The sequence below is a fragment of the Bombus vancouverensis genome, chromosome 17 (genome assembly GCF_051014615.1).
Source record: "Bombus vancouverensis nearcticus chromosome 17, iyBomVanc1_principal, whole genome shotgun sequence".
In the NCBI taxonomy this organism is placed as follows: Eukaryota; Metazoa; Arthropoda; class Insecta; order Hymenoptera; family Apidae; genus Bombus; species Bombus vancouverensis.
Genome location: NC_134927.1, coordinates 2,624,103 through 2,642,734, shown reverse-complemented (window position 1 = coordinate 2,642,734; position 18,632 = coordinate 2,624,103). Strand labels below are relative to the sequence as shown.

At 31.5% G+C, this 18,632-nt stretch overlaps 2 protein-coding genes across 3 annotated transcripts; both read right to left on the bottom strand.

The window, feature by feature from the left end:
• Positions 1-205: 205 nt before the first annotated feature.
• LOC117161821 (venom acid phosphatase Acph-1-like) lies at positions 206-9,769 on the bottom strand. 2 transcript variants are annotated; one of them, XM_076625996.1, is made up of 7 exons: positions 9,543-9,769; positions 5,572-5,673; positions 3,695-3,954; positions 2,415-2,577; positions 758-1,084; positions 431-638; positions 206-302 (listed from the first exon to the last, which is right to left on the bottom strand). In XM_076625996.1, the coding sequence occupies exons 1-6, from the start codon at positions 9,642-9,644 to the stop codon at positions 435-437; spliced, it is 1,158 nt and encodes a 385-aa protein (XP_076482111.1). In that variant the 5' UTR covers positions 9,645-9,769; the 3' UTR covers positions 206-302; positions 431-434. The 2 variants fall into 2 exon arrangements, with proteins under 2 accessions (XP_076482111.1, XP_033199449.1); XM_033343558.2 differs by having other exon boundaries at positions 206-638.
• Positions 9,770-11,679: 1,910 nt separating this feature from the next.
• On the bottom strand, positions 11,680-18,632 carry LOC117161826 (venom acid phosphatase Acph-1-like). Its single transcript, XM_033343562.2, has 6 exons — positions 18,429-18,632; positions 16,977-17,078; positions 16,194-16,453; positions 15,032-15,194; positions 13,993-14,319; positions 11,680-12,442 (listed from the first exon to the last, which is right to left on the bottom strand). The coding sequence occupies exons 1-6, from the start codon at positions 18,522-18,524 to the stop codon at positions 12,206-12,208; spliced, it is 1,185 nt and encodes a 394-aa protein (XP_033199453.1). The 5' UTR covers positions 18,525-18,632; the 3' UTR covers positions 11,680-12,205.

Below are 18,632 nucleotides of genomic sequence, written 5' to 3'. Positions count from 1 at the left end.
TGTTCCATTATACTTGAGAATACTTGTTTTATTTAAAAAAAAAAGAAAATTGTGCAGTATTCATGGAAGGCAAATTCCATGCTAGATATATTTGAACGGGAATAGCCCTCAAATACATCGATAAATTGAGCTACCGACACTGATATTAAGCTTAGCTTCTTAATTATATAAATGGTTCCGAGAAATAATGTAACAATTATAAACATACGTTATTAGCATGCGTCTGTAATTTCATTTCCGAAACAGACAACTTTTTTCGATTTGCTGTTTTAATTCCAGTTATTATTAGTGTTGCATTGCCACTTTATGTCATATCGATTTTACGTCGATAACAGTGAAATTTACATGAAAATAGCAAGAAAAAGCATTATATAAATCGCGAAAGTTCCATATTCACATAGGTCTTCGATAATACGCATTTAAAACATACATCTCTATTTCGTAATTAAATCCAATAGTCCTGTGTAATATCGACGTAACTTTCCCAGCGATACATTATTCCATAAGCAATCTGATTCTTCGTCCGAAGGGATCACACGTTTCATGTGTCTTACGTACTTCTCGTACGGACATATTTCACCACAATTAGGAATCGCGTAAGTCGTTAATTTTTCTTCAACGCCACTCCAGTGTAACATCTATCGATAAAAATTTATAACGTTAGATCTTATATATATGTTACTGTTAAATAATTTAAATAATTAATTTCACCAGTCTTGAGAGAAATCTTCATTTTGCATAATTTAATAAAACGTACTCTAACAAATTGCTTGCCGGCACAATTTCGCAATTTTTCGACTATAATTGCCGATCCAAAGAAAGGCATTTGAGGTTTAGTTAAATCGTGTGCTTTGGCAAAAGCTGCAACATTCACTTCATGCCCACTATATACGTAAATTTTTGGAGAATTTCTAGTTTTCTTGGCATCCATGTTTTTTATAAATTCCTTTACAAGGAAACCTCCATTCAGTCGTTTCATTATTGTGTTATGAGACTGAATATCGTACTCTAATTTAACAAGTGAGTCCATTTTGCGTTGCACATCTTTAGTTGCCCATTCTGGGAGAGTAATGTTCATACTTTCCTGTAATATTAAAATTCTGCTTTTCATCGTTATTACAACAGTCAAATTATAATTACAAATGAATTTCATTGTATAATATTATTCTACGTATTTATCATTTTGCACGAAATGAAACGAATTTATTTACTTATTCGTTAATTTACCTTTAATGAATTTTATATGAAATATATTATACGAAATTAATTGTCATTTTGTAAAAACGTAAAACATATTATGCAGTAAAATTGGATGTTTTTTTATTTTGAAATCTATTTTGCTATACAAAACGAAATGAATTTTCCAAACTACTTTTAATGTTTAATAGATGGGATTTGATAGGCTGTTGATGGACCATGACAAAGCTTGGAATTTCGAGGCACAGGCTGCCGTGCTAACGGAAAAAAATAAAATTGTATGGCTTGATACAATATACTCCCCCCGTGTGACCATGGACTAGGTAGGAATGCGGATCTTGGAAAAGTGTGCGATCACTGATTAATCGATACAATTGTATGTATTATCGACGTGCCAATTACCGTGACATGTCGGTATAATTAGCACGTCGATAATAGTTCAAGAGCGACCGCGCTTAACAATGACCCCAGTGCTTGCCGTCTAATATCGACAGACGATTCCCAAGCAGTTTAATTTATGATTCTTCTTGCAATATGCAAGATCTTTTACAGTCTACGACATCGAATGTTATAGTTTTCTTGTCTTGGTTCATTGGATGTCAGAATCACAATTGATTTTCTTTAGTAAGTATTAAACAGAATGCGAAAGATGAACTTCTTTTACTCTTCAGTTTTGATATATTTCTAAACATTTTGTATTTTTCACTCTCGGTTAAGCTTGAAGTGCTCGGTAGGTACTTCGCTAATATCGATTTTGTAAATATCAACGTTTTATCGATTAACAAGGCCATTATTGTAATAACTATTTACTTTCCTCTATATATTTAAAATATTCAATTCTTCAACACTTTTCACACTTTTTAATTATTAACAAACTAGATTTAATGTTGAGAAACGTTAGGTTGATATGGATTTACGGTGTGGATTGTCACTACATATTTACTCTGTTACGCTTAACAATGCTTCGTGTAACATGAAACAAGAAATCTAACGTTTCGCCGGCTAATCTAACGAAGCCAGCTGTGATACTAATGAAATTGCTCGGATTTCTTTTCCTTCTCGACAAAACTCTTTTTCGGAAGGCTCAAACAGTGTTAGTATCAGTGTTAAGTGTAACAATGTGAATAACAAAGCGATCATAAATATATCTATGCCGACGATGTAAAATGAAGCGAAACGCCGAAACTAAAAGTAAAATAAAAGGATTTAAGACAAACCTGTGTTGTCAAGAAGTGGTGCAGCTTGTAAGTCGAAAAGATTGGATCCAAGATCATGTCTGATCCGGTGTAATTTGCAAGATACTGGAAAAGTTTTTTGTTCTTCGATATTGTTGCACGAACTGAAGATGAAACTTTAGTCTTGATATATTCCTTTAGGTATCTAAAAGAAACACAGTTTTACCTATTGTAATTAGAACTAAATAAATGGTGCAAAAAGACATCTAGAATACGTAGCACTAGCTTCATAAAGATTGAAAACGTACCAGAAAACTAAACTATCGAATAATTTATTATTTGTTTTACATACAAGTTACATTTCTTATTCTTACTAAAATAATAGATTTAAAAATGACAGCAAGTTTCAATGACCATGTAATCCGTCTATAAATAAAAGAGAAAAATTGTAACTTTTCATCGATGCGATACTATAACCATTGAATTGAATTGAATTCCTGACTTTTGCTTATTTATTATGATTTCCGTTTTGATTATATTAGACTATACATGATTAGCTTGTTAGAAAAATGACACATCTAAAAAATAGTCAGATCTGAGATGTTTGTAGAAAACTTTTAGAAAGAAGATACTGTTATAGAGATGTTATAATTTTTCGATAAATTGTTTCCAATAATTATTTAGCAAGAATAAAAACAATATTTTATTAGAATCCTCCAGAACGCCAAAACTATTATCTAAGTTATAAAAGAATTATTATTAAATAACTGAGTTATTAATAATTTCGTACTTGAAAATTTGTAAATCGATTATGCATACACGATATATATATATAGGTAACTGCCGGCCATAAGTTTTAGAGCACATGCTGATATTTAATACAAATTGTACGCTTTACACTGTTTTTATGAAATATTTTATTATAAATCCGTTATTCCATTCGCACTGTACGTATTTTATGATGTATGATAATACATAAAGAAAAATTTATTAGTTTTTCAATGAATAATTAATTAATAATTAAATAATTAATTGAACAAATAATTGAATAAATAAATAAATGTAAGAAGTAAGTGACTCAATATTGTTGGCCAGCAGTGCACGTATACAGCGTGTATGTATATATATATATATATATATATATACGAACATATCTTTGCGAACGTATATTTATAGTGCTTTATTTTTGGTTGAACAATTGATATGATTTCGTCGATTTTATATGTCGTAAAAGTTAATAGTGGTATTTTTCATAAATATTATAACAGTCAAATGCATAATCCTACATTGTGGCAAATATTTAAATTGATTTATACACTTACGCTGGACAAAGCATTGGAAACATTAGATTGTCTAGAATCAGTGGTACAAAATGCGTTGCTATTGGAGATAACTCTAAGTGGCCCTCTTTGTTCAACTTTGGTGGATACAGACCGCCCAGAACTAATTGCAGAGACATTTTTGTTCGATCAATATCCGAACTATAGGCATAAACGCTACCATATTTATGATGATCACCAAGAAATGCACGATACCGTTTTCTCAATATCGCACCAAGACGAAATTCTCTTATTTTCCCAGCCTAAACGAGAACAAACATATATTATATCGTAGACCTTTATGCTAGGGCTAATTTTATTTCCGTCTTATATTGAATAAGGTTCGTTTTATATCTTCGATAATCTTTATCATTTACCCCGCGGGGGCATTCGATAAATCACTATAACGGAATTTCACAGGTACAACACGTTGATGCTTCTGCAATAGAAAGTATCTTTGCAAGAGTTTTAAGTTTAATATAAGCTTTTAAAAATTTTAAGTTTGATATGTATATATATATATGTCTTAAAACTGTGTATATACATATATATATATGTATGTATATATATATATTTATGTCGGAGATGAAAGAACACCGGAGTCTTTGGAATTTTGATTAATCCCGCAACATTGTAACCTAGAGTCTACTATAGCTGTAATTAAACAATTGTAGTTATTCAATCCGATTGTAATTGTTCGAGAGTTGTGATAATGAGCTTGGGCTCGAGGCGACAGCCAGTCGCCGAACGTAGCCGCGGTCACGGGATGAACGCTTTGTCTAACAAAGGCATGGAATAATTCTATAGCTCTCCTTGAAAAGGAAATAGTTGTAACACTCGACAGTAAACATTCCAACGGTCTCTGTCTCGTAGCTCGCCACACGCAGACCCTATTCTTCGAGTAAGATGATTGCCAGATGTCGATGCGTCTCCGCAGTACATGTTCAGCTAGCCCGAGGGCCTGTTATAAATCTTAAGATTTAGTCAACTAAAGTCCTTCAAACAGACAAACAGTCTTTGTCCCAACTACGGGAAAATAGGGGAGACCTATTTTTCAACGAGCGGCGTCTCCCACTAGCAACTTTCCCTCGAGGGCGGCTAGCATCTCTTTCTAACCACCGGTATGGAGATTGACCAATTAGCAGCAACGCCAATTTCCCTTACTTTCTGAACTAAGGCTTTTCTCGACGAATCCGATGATCTCGTGTCCTTAGACACACCACAATATAGTTTTCCTCTGTGGCATCATCGGGACGGGAAAGTCATTCTCTCTCGCGATCTTATCGATGAAAGGAGTAACCCTTTACGACCAGTGAATATTACGCGTCCGACTTGGATTTTGTGAGCACGTTCATCTATCATCCCGTCGACCGCGGATTCGTTATTGAACCTAGGATCATTGTCATTAGTTTCTCGAGTATCTAATTACCACGGTTACTTGTCCGGTTCTATGATAATCGTATTTGCACTAGTCAATGTCCTCTCTATTGCATAATGACGACGTGTAATCCAAACGAAGATTCGTTTCACGCCCATATATATAGTTAATATAATTATACCTTTATAATAAGGTGATAAGTGAGAAGGAAGTACATAATGTATATAATATATACGACATAGCAATAAATCGCGAGACTTTTAAGAGAAGATTCCACTCGTTGAAATGATTTTCCGCAAGAAACAGAAATACTTTTCCAGTACTTTGCTGTACATTACGTACGGCTAAAGTTGAATTCAAATTACAATATCTAAATTAGTTTCCAGAAATCGTACCTTACGTAGATAAAGAAAAAGCATAAAAATAAAAAATCTATTACTATATTACTATATTTCATCGAATAAGTCACTTTATGAATTATTAGAATATAATATGTACTTACCTCGGTTAACTGACCATAACCAAGCGAGTCGTAAATTGGATTATAGGCTAACTTTTTATATAATTCTGATTTAGTTGGTGTTCGATCGCCATGTCTAAACACCTGCAAATTTCGTAAAAAAGATTATTGAAACGGATACTAAATGTAAAACATCTGTATATATCAATTTGTTTGTATATCCAAATATTTTTTTATGAAAATTATAATTCCTAATGTATTGTAATGTATTATAAGTCTTCAATCACTTTTGAAGCGCATTTCGAATCAGCCAGTATTTTGTCAACTTTCTTATTGCATATTACAGATATATTCCATATTTCTATTCACAAGATTAATTAATTAAGCTACTTTTACAACACTTGGCAAGATGTTATCGATCAGGCACTTCATGTATATAAAGTGATGAGAAAATAAGGGAGACCTCGTATTAAGTAAATAACAGTAAAATAGCACAAACTTCTTATGCAAGAGAAGCAAGAGGAAAAACATAATATTATACGGAAATCCTAGAAAGAAATTCCAATCAGATTCGTTAATTCTAATTTCTGAGGAAATTATTTCAGTTATTCCTAATTTTTTCCATGATTTCTATAAGTAGTATCCACTTCTTCGCGTAACATTTTGTTCCTTCTCTTGCTTCTCTTTCATAATAAATGGAATTTTCTGTTATTTTGTTGTTATTTACTTTATATTAATTTAATTTAATTTGTCGTTGTACGACATATAATGCAATCGAGACATTTTGAAGTGTAGGAACGGTCCGGAAAAAGCTAGGATAGGCGTGTAGGCTTATAGAAGAAATTTGTTTACTTATTGAAGTTCTATTACAGACTAATGGTAGAGGAAATGGTTGAAGTTGGACAAATTACTGGAGGATTAGACAAAATTGCTTCCGAATTTTGCTCGAATTTTCTGACTTGCCATTTTTTCGAGAAGAAGGGGGGTGGAGAGAATAAGTAGAAGAGGTGAGTACATGTTTCGAAGGAGGAGAATGTTCTCTACGTATAGGTCTCATCGGATAGCGACAGGTTCTGAGGTGACGGCGCTTGACTTTTGAGTGTCCGACTAACGATTCGCAGGCATAATAAAGCGCGCTGACTTTTAAAGAAAGGGGAAAAAAGGAAAAAATTTCGCATCATTTCCTTTTTGCCGCTAGATTCATTTAGTTATCCAAATTAAGCATATGCACTTACTTATAATACTTATAAATTATACTTATCTATAATAAGCATTAACTTATTATAAATAAACAGCCATGTCACTGCGCCACGCCAGAAATATTACTGAAAATTCTCAACGCGAGAATTGACTGTAATTTCAACAAATAAATAAAAAAAAAAATTTCCTTTTTGCTTGTTTCTAAACTGTTGTCGATCACTTAAACTATTTTTGAAAACTCGATGGTATTATAATTGTGTTGTTGCGCTACATCATTAACTATACACGATAATATTTCATTATTTTAAAACATGAATGTTTGGAGCAAATTTTGTATTACTGTGTCTGGTCGGAAACTTTTTGTCAGGGATTGTATAGTGGATCACTCAATTTTTTACCGATTATACTATATGTACATTGCACACGTACGAGAAAAGACGTATGCAATATTCTTCGTTGTTTCGATAAAGATATCTCCTTTCCCATTCTTTTTCTTTTTCTTTTTCTTTTTTTTTTTTAATTCAAAGTTCAGTGATTTTAGCATTCTTTGCATAGTTCGAACTGAGTAAGGAAGTTTCAACTTTTTGCGTTACTTTGTCATAGTTATTCTCCCATTTCTCGACTTTAAACATCTTACTCCTTTTTTCAATAAAACCCCTTTTCAAGTCAATAAAAATGTTCTCCTTGCCTAATACCTATTTTTTACCATGTATTTAACGAAGCACACAGGTATTCTTTAACTGTTTGAAACTTTTTCTAAATTTTTATGAAGCTGATAGAGCTCACAAATTTGTTTAATCATTTCAGTTGAACACATTTTTACTGCCAAAAGGAAACTATAACATGCGTATATTGTAATAAAGCGATAAGATATGATTATTCTGAAAACATATTTTCATAATTTACGCAAAGTCGATTAGCTTATCGGCAAGATGTGTCGTTTTGAATCGTCATTTGTTTACTGATTCTTAAATTTCAGACGATATGTCATCTTTTGTTGATCAACGACCTATAATTTACAATTAAATTGTAAATTATACTATCTACATGACAGATGTTACACTGTTTACTTTACATATTTTCCGCCAATTTTTCACGTGATCGACCGACAAGAAACAGTGTCGGCCATTATAAGTATTATACATATTTGAATTACACGCGTTTTGAACGTATTGAACACGTATTTTCTTTTACTTTCTAACAATTTGTTAGGAAATACCTATTTATACAGATACATGAAAATTGTATGAAAATTGTAAGAAAACATGTAAAGAATTTACAAGAAATCTGTTTTATTGTAACATGGTAGTATAGGTTTTGCGATTGATTCTTTACCAATTGCATTTATTCGTGATGGCTTGAATCGAATTTCATAAAATAGACGGTTCTACGTTATTTTACTTGTAGCAATAAAAAGTTATTTATTTATTACTTTTCTTTTAGTATTATCATTGATTAAGTACGCGATAGACCACACATTCGATGCTTTGGTTTGGGGGTCACCTGATTTCCTTATCATTTTCGATACTCATGTGATATTACTGATTCATTACAGCGATGATTTGCGTTGAGACTATGGAATAATCAATAACATATAGAACCAGATATCGTGTATCGATAATTTCTTCAACCGTGTTATGACACAAGTGATTGGAGCAATAGTTTCCTGCATTATCCATTGCTGTATTATATTATGAAATGCTGTATTATATTATAATATATTATATTATTAAATCATTCTTTATTTCTAACACTATTAACTAAATGAATATGATATTTTCCGCTCTTATTCACGAAATTTTAAACCTTTTAATTATAATTTCTTAAATGCAAAGAGCTACTTTTAATATTCGAAACAACATAGAAATCAACTTTTCTTTTCACAATTTTTTAACGAAAACATGTCTGAAAATTTGAAACAATATTATTTTCTTATTTGAATATTGTTTTCATTTTCAATATTATCTTAATTTTGTGATTTGTCAAGCTGTTTTCTTTATCGGAACAAAAAATATTGCATATGTCTTTTCTTGGGCATTGATCAATTTATTCAATACATCAATGTGCCTATAGTATAATCGGTAAGAAATTGTGTCGAACGTTATATATAATATCTTTTACTTAAATTGAAATAAGATGCGGACAATTTACTTGTTGCAGTTTCTACTACTATATAGAATACAAATCTTATATCTTTTAACATTTATCACAAGTTACATGTTATTACATGTATGTTTTGTAAATAGCACTACTTTGCGACTGATATCTTGTTACAAATTGTTGCGAATCTTATTTATGAAACAGAACTTTTTTCTATTTATTTATTATGATAAAAATTAATTATGTGTAAACATGGCGCGCATATTTAACGTCCATTCCTATTGGAGCTATTGAATTTGTTTCGCATTAAATTCAATTCTGAGAAACAAATTTAATACGTTGGAATAATAGTTGAAAGGTTATTAATAAATCGAAAAATCAAAAAATACTTTATTCTAAATACCTAAATTTACTAATAGAGACACGAAACAAATTTCGTTAGAAAACACAGCACTATAAAAGAATATCGTTTAGAAGTATATTAAACAAAATTGGAAATTTTTGTATATTACTATGTAAACTACATATATATCGATGAGTTACATTAAAAATTGGAATTTTCAGAATTTAATATTTTAAGAGTAAAATTAAAAAATGCTAAAACAAATATATACACACATATGTTTCATGATTACACATTATTGCGTTACAGTTATTTTATAAAACATCTCGCAACTGAATTTTAATTAATTATAAGATGTTTAGCTACTTACAACTTGCACCAACTCCACTTCATAATCTTCTTTCTTCGACTTTGTTGACTGCAGGATCAAAAAGAACCAAAATAATTGTACGCATACTTTTATACCAATCATTTTTTGTATGATACAGAGATAACTCTTAAAATGATGTTGATAACAATTAAGGAAGAATATTAGTTTGTTTTTATATGAAAAAAAGTAGGATGGGACAGAATGCTGAGCGGAAGATACTATCTATTTACCGCGAACGCAATCAAATTTATAGTCTATTGCTCCAGGCAACCAATTGTTCAAATAAATGGAAGAGGGAGATAAATCGTCGCAATCTGATAAATTAACATGACATACTTAACCAATTATGAGAGCAAAATTACTTCCGTATCTCAAGTGGAGGCATTTCTGATTGCACTTGAAGGGAAACGTTTGAAAAATTTGATAATTACATAGATAAATGAACACATCATACATCGCAATATTAATTACGAAATCTGATCAAACAGTTTGGTAAATAGATGAACAGATATTCGTCTTTACTCATAACACTCACACAATTAGTTTACAGGGTGTCCATGCTTTACATTAATACTGAAAATAATTTTTTGTCGATAATATAACTAATCCTATAAAATGTATTTGCTGATTCTAAAATCCCACGTTGAAACATAAATATATTTCAAATAAATAAATAATTGTTGTAGAGTTTATAGTTTTTAGAATTTATTGAGTTGAATATATTCTGCAGAACTTTTTTCGAAACATATTTCTTGGAATTTTTCCTATATAATTTGTTTGCTAATGATATTAATGGTTTGTCAATCCAGATGTCTGTCTTTATCTGCATACAGTGTGGTGTGACTCATTACTATCTCGATATTTCACTTAACATTCAATAATGAAATATTACCGCTCGTTTTTATGAAAACAGAAAAGATTGACCAATATCTTGTCGTACCTGTCTCTTTCAAATACATTATCCTTATCGGTAAGAGAAAGAATCTATTATCATTAATATCTATCTATGGCAATAATACCTATGTATAACTATTTATCGCATACAGTATCGTGCATTAAATTAACGGTAAGTCAATGTGAATTTATAGACAGATAGAATACACTGTATCATGAAACCCATGATATATTTTACATAGTAGCTGTTACGCCATGCGGCTTACCATAGGTCATATTCTTAACTGTCGCGGACGGATCGTCGCGGCTGCCCGGCAAACAAACATTGTAGTAGCAAGCGCATGGTTCATTAAGCAGGGCGACCTCCAGAAACGTCGACTCGTGGCCGTTATTTTACCTCGCGTAAAAGAATGGAATCGATCAGTTCGTGGCGTCGATTATTTAATCGTAACGGGAATTTACAACTCTCGTTGACGTGCTATCTCGCGATCGCGTCTCTCCGCGAACGGTCGAAACAGTAGCGGTTATAAATTTCAAACGACAAATTTTTGTTTGGATTATGCGCATGCAATATAAGCGCCATCTTTTCATTCGGTTTGTTGTTTTAAAGTAATAAAAATGTATGTTTGGCCTTCTTAATCTCGAGGTTTTGGTCGTCGAATATAAATAAAACACAGATTTTCCAATATTTCTTTCTTCCGAGCTCCTATGGTCAGTGATCGTTAGTTTAAGACGATCGGTCTAACAAATAAACAAATTAGTTTTGACACTACTTGGACGCTGTGGTGCAAAAATATCAAGATCAGTGTATAGTGTCTTTCGTAATCGTAAATTCATTTAAATTTTCAGCGTTATCGAGTGGAAGGGGACAAGTTGTAATATTGCGGAAGTAATGCAAGACATTTGCTAAGATAGCAACATTTATTAATAGAACGGAAACAATTTGCACGTCGACCAGGTGCGGCGTCTTGTGCACCTCGTTGCACGATATGGTTTAATCTAGTACGACAAAGCTCGTGAAAGCTCGTAAGATCATAGATGAAAATAAATAGTATACATTAACAGAACATTATGTTATATGATGTATGACACATACGATAAAGTATGAACTGTAGTTGTGTGGCGCAATACGATATAACTTTCCGCACAATATCATTGAAAGAAATTTAGTTACTTATTATTGCTAAACAAATAAACACAAAATAATAAGAAAGAGGAGAGGGGCAATGAGAGAGGATATAAATAAATAAATGATAAATATAATTATTTGTAACCTAACTGGACTATATATACATGAAACATAGTAAATTAATTGCTTTTAATAACAGTAATAAGATAACAAAAATATGTATGAGTATTAACTTCTTTCCTGCTTTTCTCTTTGTCAACGCTTTGGCTAGCCAGGATTACCCAGCCACCAATATTTGTGCAGAACGGAGATTAGATGAATAATTATTTTTACAATAAGTAATTTCTTTACCATAGGATTTTCGAAATACGTGATAAATAATTGGTAAATTATCTTTATCTTGAATCAAACTTATTGAATCAATGTAGATTGTAAATAGTAAACAGTAAATAGTAAAAGATGTCACACGATATATATCCAGGCAAGTCATCAGACATTTACGTTAAAAAAGCCTGATGCGTTCCATTACACTTACGGAGATGTTATACTAGACGTTGGCTTGTAACAAAGTAATTTGGTTTCAAGTAGCAGGCGTAGAATAAGCAGTTATTTTGGTATAAAGGCTTTCATAAATGTCTTTTCAAGCCGGAATTTCGAAATTCAAAACATACTTGTATATTTTAGGTAGATTCAATTGTCCTGCGTAATACAGACGTAACATTTCCTTTGATGTACTATTCCATAAGCAATCTGATTCTTCTTTCGAAGGGATAACATGTTGCATAAGTCTTACGTACTGCTCATATGGACATATTTCACCACATTTGGGAATCGTATAAGTGATCAACTCTTCCGTAACGCCACTCCAGTGTAATATCTGTCAACGAAATTTATAAGATTAGATTTTACATGAACCGTACACGACAAACATTATTTAAGAACAAACACTGGAACTCGAACAGTGCATGACGTTGTATAGAGGGTGACAAGGAGTAAGTGGCCAAATTTTGGTACGGTATTCCACTGTTTCTACGAATAAGAAAAGGTTGTATAAACAATAGTTGAGAAACTCTTCCTTTCCGAGATATACACACTAGAGTAATTGTCAGAGGTAGAATTTCAAATATTGTCATCATTTCTTTCGCTAGAAGTAAATGTGTTAGGGCAAGCTCTTTTTACGTTGATATTGAAGGCAGCGTGTTTTATGGTAGATCAGTGGATATCTAAACGTGTCATAATGTCATAGTGAAGAGGCAAGTACTATCAGAATGATTTATCCTGCTATCGAGTGAGCAGATATTCAGTTTGCATATGGACGAGCTAACGGGAACGCCAGAGAATTTTAGCATCTCCATCAGCAGATTTTTTCTTAGAGACGATGTTCGGTTACAAATACTTTTGCTTTGGCGTATCGTAGACTTAGGGAATCTGCATCTTTTTCGCCTGCTACAATTAACCGAAGGCGAAACAGACAAGTTCGAACAACTAAAGTTGGAGATCAGATACTTAAACGCGTCGAAGTGAATCCAAAACTCAGTAGAAAACAAAGTTTTCGTTTAACAAAGTTTAGTTTTTCGTGACACAATACGGCAAATTTTGTGAAAGAATATCACAATATCCTTTTCGAAGATATTAGCAAAAGTTTCTGTTTCGGCGACGGTATGATTTTGATAATCGAATAGCCTCTGTTTTCAATATCATGATTGAAGTGTTTCCGATTTCGAATAACGGTAATATAACATGAAGCTTAATATGAATTGTACCTGTCTTATTGTTTAATACTTCAACTTATTTCACAGTAGCTTCACAGCGCGACGGCTGAATAATTGATTCTAACCCATTGATTCTTCTCTCTTGCGTGAGTTGAAAAGAATTATTGAAAATGAGACGAGTTCGTTTATATAAAAATGAGGAGACCCTGAAGCGTCTGTCTATGACAGAATAAGCAGTAATCGTAACATAAATTGAACTAAAGCTTTTTGCGAATATCTCGGAAACTGAAACTGAACGACTGTAACACGTATAGGGAGAAACTGCCACTGAGGTCGGTAAAGTCATCCACTTTGTAAATATTTACCTATACATGCGAGGACAAGAACTTCTGCCACCGGATTATCAACTACGAGTGATATTTTGTCAATGATATGTACCTGTAAAAATGAATTTGTAGACACGGTCGAGGTGCTACTGTCGATTTTCATAACCAACATCTATATGGATGAATGCAAATCCACACGCCATTATCAAAAGTGTCCATATCCCGGAAAGGAAGAGTTTTCGAAGTTATACTTACGTGATCTTCTCTTATCCTTAGGAACAGTAGAATACGCCACCAAAGTTTGACCATCTATTTCTTTGTCACCATGTACAATTAATTTCAACACATTTCAAGTAAACTTTTATTTTATATAGTCTAACAAAACGTACCTTAACAAATTTTTGACCAATGCTGTTTCGTAATGTTTCAACCATAATTGCAGATCCAAAACTGGGGATTTCAGGTTTAATTAAATTGTGTGCTCTGGCAAAAGCTGCAATGTTTATTTCATGCCCGCTATATACATAAATCTTCGGAGACCTTATATCTTTCTTCATATCCATGTTTTTAATGAATTCCTTTAGAAGAAAACCTCCATTTAGTCGCTTCAGTAACGTGTTATAAGATTGAATATCATACTCCAATTTTACAAGTGGCATTATTTTCCTTTGTACATCTTCGGTTGCCCACTTGGGGAGGGCAATGTTCATACTTTTCTGTAATTCAACAATTTTCAGTAATTGGAACCTGTTCGTTACCATTTATACGGCAATAAAATTATGATTATAAAAATGCAATGAATTCTGTATATTTATACTGCGTGATTAATTATTTTGAATTAATAAAATTATTGAATTAATTAAATTGAATGAAATGTGACATACGAAGACAATTAACAGATTGTAAAAACGTAAAATATATTATGCAGTAAAATTGTATGTGTTGTTATGATAAAATGTAATTTTCTACGAGAAAAAAATACATTTTTCAGATTCTTTTCTCCGAGTAGCTAAGTTTAATACTTAATCGCGAATTTTGTTACAATATGTAAGATCATTTACGATATCGAACATTATTACGATTAATATTAACGTAGGATTAATATATTATTGCTAATGTATTAATATACTATAATAATTTTATAGTTCATATATATAATAACATAGACTATAGGATGAACATTACACGGTTTTAGTTGCCTATTTTATTTACGCCTTTTATGTGTATTTTCATATCGGTGAAATTATGAACGCGTATAATTTTTGCGTCATGGTGTAAAAATATTGTGATCGTACTTTTCAGGCGATAAAATAATTAGGGAAAATGTTCAAATAAACATTTATGTGACTAATATATAATTGCAAAATTGTGCAACTGAAAATAAAATAAACGAATAAATCGAAATTTTAAACTGAAGTTAAGGCATACCTGTGTCGTAAAGAGGATGTGTAATACATAAGTTGAGTAAATCGGATCTGATGTCATGTTTAAACCAGTGTGCATTGCAAGATACTCAAAAAGTCGTTTGTTCTGCGATATTTTCTTCTGAATCAAAGGTGAATTTTTCGTTTTACGATATTCATCGCGGAAACTGAAACAAACATTTTTTATACTACAATTATAATCAAATGAAAAATTCAAGAAAACATCTTGGATACATAATAATAGCTGCATCTGAAATCTGAAAGTCACATTACAATTTGTTATTTGTTCCCCATACAAAATATCCAAATAAAACAAAATATATATATATATATATATATATATATATATATTCATATGATATTCATTCTAAGACTGATACAAGATGTCTAAGATATTTAAGACTGGGTATATAAGACATAGATTACGTATGGATATATAAGGAGGGAACTCAGTTCTTAAGAAGTTAAATAACAAGTAAATACGTATTGCCTATTTATTCTGTATTTAATTTCTATCGTTTGTTTAATAACATTAGATATAAATTTTAATTACAAAATATACGCACTATTAAATTCTACAACTTTCTGAATAACTTCAATTATTTTATAATTACCTAGTTTTATAAAATCAAAATTAAGTGCCAGTTTTTGGCAATAAAAGAAAGTATTATAAGTAAAATCAATTGGTTACTAGCATTTCAATTATCGTTTTTATGAGAAACGACTTCTTTCATAATACCGACGTTTTAAAGAATATAATATAACATTGATAATGTTAATTTTAGAAAGAAAATCATACATGAAATTTATCCCCTGCTAACAAAATTTCTTTATGGCTAATGTAGACAAAAATTTGATATACAGCAAAGATGTAATTAAACATGAGACTTCAATTTTATTAAAAACACACATCTGCCACATTCGATGACTTTCTATTTAGAAAGATAGAAATGACCTTGCAATTTCCTCCACCCCTTCACCAACCAAAGAGTCATAATATGCATCCCTTTATGTCAGTTATATGTATAACATTTTGTCACATTGTTTTTCTGTTCGTTGTAATATTATTTCTCCATAGGTATTATAATAGATCAATGTATAATCCTACATTGCGATAGGCACAAGAACGGGAATAACGATGTGTTTAAATTGATTTATATACTTACGCTGGACACCTTATTGGGAACAGTAGATTGTCTACAATCGTCGGCAAGTAATTCGCTGCTATTGGAGATAACAGTATTCGGCCTTCCTCGCTCAGTGTAGGAGGATACAGACCAGCCAAGACTAGCTGCAGAGACATTTTTGTTCGCTCAACGTCCGAACTGTAAGCGAAAACGCTACCATATTTATGACTACCACCCAGAAATGTACTATACCGTCTTCTCAACATTGCGCCAAGACGAAATTCTCTTATTTTCCCAACCTAGATGAAAACAAACAGAATAAAAATATATTACATCGTAGGGCTTTGTACTAAGGCTAATTTTACTTCTAATCCTTGCAATTTATTTAAAGAAATGCCAAGTAATGTGAGTTAATAAAAAACATAACGATTAAAGGACTTTTTGTTCTTGATCGGAGACTCTAAGTTGTAGTAAATATTTCCAAGTAGTAAATTGCTACCAATGTAGTTATGAGACGTACGATCAATGAAAAAACCGCCTGTTTTCATTACGTTTAATAATATTTTGTAATCCTTTGAATCTTATCACAAATCTCTTCGATATCTAAGCTTTGCTTTAGATTAGATATGCAAGGCGATAAAATAATACCGTGGAATATTAATTTTGCATTTTCTTCAAAGTATTCATGTTCATTTCGATAATACGATAAAAATGTGTAGGGGAAAAATTGTTCGGCACGATTGTACGTGAAAAGTCCATTACTATTACTATACTTTATTTTAAAGTCATTTTACATATCATTAAGATATAACGTGTACTTACCTCAGTTAATTGACCATAACCAAGCGATTCGTAAATAGGATTATAGGCTAATGTAGGGTATAATTCTTCTTTACTTGGTGTGCGATCGCCATGTCTAAATACCTAAAAATTGTTAAAAAGGATTATTGAAACGAGTACTAAATGTATTGGCATGAAGTATTTTTATATATTAATTTTCACTTTTATTAAAAACATGTAACTGTTCACTGTATTATGTCTGATAACAAAGAGAGGGGCAGGGGGGAGAGGACACGGAAACGCATTGGACATAAGCGAAAGCATTGAACTGCACGAATTAAAACATTTATATTTCCTAATGATAATACTTGTTTATACGGATCAAGCACATTTCATCCGACATAACAGATGTTGATTCACAATATTAATTGATAATTGTAACAGGTTCAACGGGAGAATATATCCTACAAGGTGCAAGAGGAATCATCTCGGCTCGTTAATTTGTTTCGGATATAATGCATATAAAAAAACTATAAAAGATAATATCCATCGAATTGAGATATCTTCCTACTTTCCCGAAGTCGATATAAAAATTACAATTATATTATATTGTATAGCGCAATTATTTAGACAATTTAAGACCAACACGATGTAAATAGAAACACGAGCGCAATAAATGCAAACGAGTTTCTTTGAAAGCTCGTCAGAAAGAAATCGTAATGCAAAGTAAAATCATTTCAAAGTATATCAAACAGTTCAAGATTTCCTTATATTACTATGTAAATCACGTATATGTACAGTATGTCCGTTTTAAATGTGTACTTTTTCTAAGTATCAGAAATGTAAAAAAATGAAAAAATGTTTCAGACGAAAGTTGAAAGGCGAAACTTGTTTGACATCATAGGGAAAACGTAATAGAATATTTTGATCTTTTTTGTATTCTTATTTCCAAAGTAACTTTTTAAGATGAAACTACATATTTTTGTATACACCATTCGATTCACTTTTCAATTCTCTAGAAAAAAGCTATTAAAGTTGTTGGGCCGAAAAATGGGCAGTTTGAGAGCTATTTTACTTTAACTTTCATCTTATAAAACTTGTTGTATAAAAAACAAGGAAGGACAATGCAGTTGCTTTTATCTTTAAACGTTTAAATCTTTTAAACCAATCGTTTTTCCACTTTAAGTACCTAAATACATTTTTGTAGGAGTTAAAAATTCATCGAATGGAGTATAAAAAATGTATAGTTTCACTTGAAAAAATGATTAAGCTTTATACTTACAAAAATAAAGCATGTGTAGACATTTAGAACAGATACACTACATGTATAATGTAAATGCATGGTTGATAAGTTACATTGAAATTGGAATTCTTAGAGTAAACAATTTGTAAGTAAAATTTAGCAGTGTTAGATTAGATATTATTATGTTAAACTTATTTTACTAAAACTTCCCGTAATTCAATTTTATCCAAAAAATGTGTTTAAGTACTCACAATTTGAAGCAACTCCAACTCATAATTTGCTTTTGTTGACTGCACGATCAGAGTTAGGAGGAAAAATATTTCTACGTATACTTTTATACGAATCATTTTTTATATGATATAGAACCAATTCTTAAAATGATGTGTAAGGAAAATTATTAGTCTGTTTTTCTGTAATAGTTGAAGAGCAGTGGTAGACTCGCTTGAGTGAAAGAT

Excerpts from the sequence above, each read along its gene's own strand:
- LOC117161821 (XM_033343558.2), bottom strand. The coding sequence starts at position 9,644 with ATGATTGGTATAAAAGTATGCGTACAATTATTTTGGTTCTTTTTGATC. Across the intron at positions 1,085-2,414 it reads ACCACTTCTTGACAACACAG|GAAAGTATGAACATTACTCT; the intron begins GTTTGTCTTAAA and ends TTAATATTACAG. Across the intron at positions 639-757 it reads CCGGCAAGCAATTTGTTAGA|ATGTTACACTGGAGTGGCGT; the intron begins GTACGTTTTATT and ends TTTTATCGATAG.
- LOC117161826 (XM_033343562.2), bottom strand. The coding sequence starts at position 18,524 with ATGATTCGTATAAAAGTATACGTAGAAATATTTTTCCTCCTAACTCTG. Across the intron at positions 16,454-16,976 it reads GTTATGGTCAATTAACTGAG|GTTGGGAAAATAAGAGAATT; the intron begins GTAAGTACACGT and ends GTTTTCATCTAG. Across the intron at positions 12,443-13,992 it reads TTGGTCAAAAATTTGTTAAG|ATATTACACTGGAGTGGCGT; the intron begins GTACGTTTTGTT and ends TTTCGTTGACAG.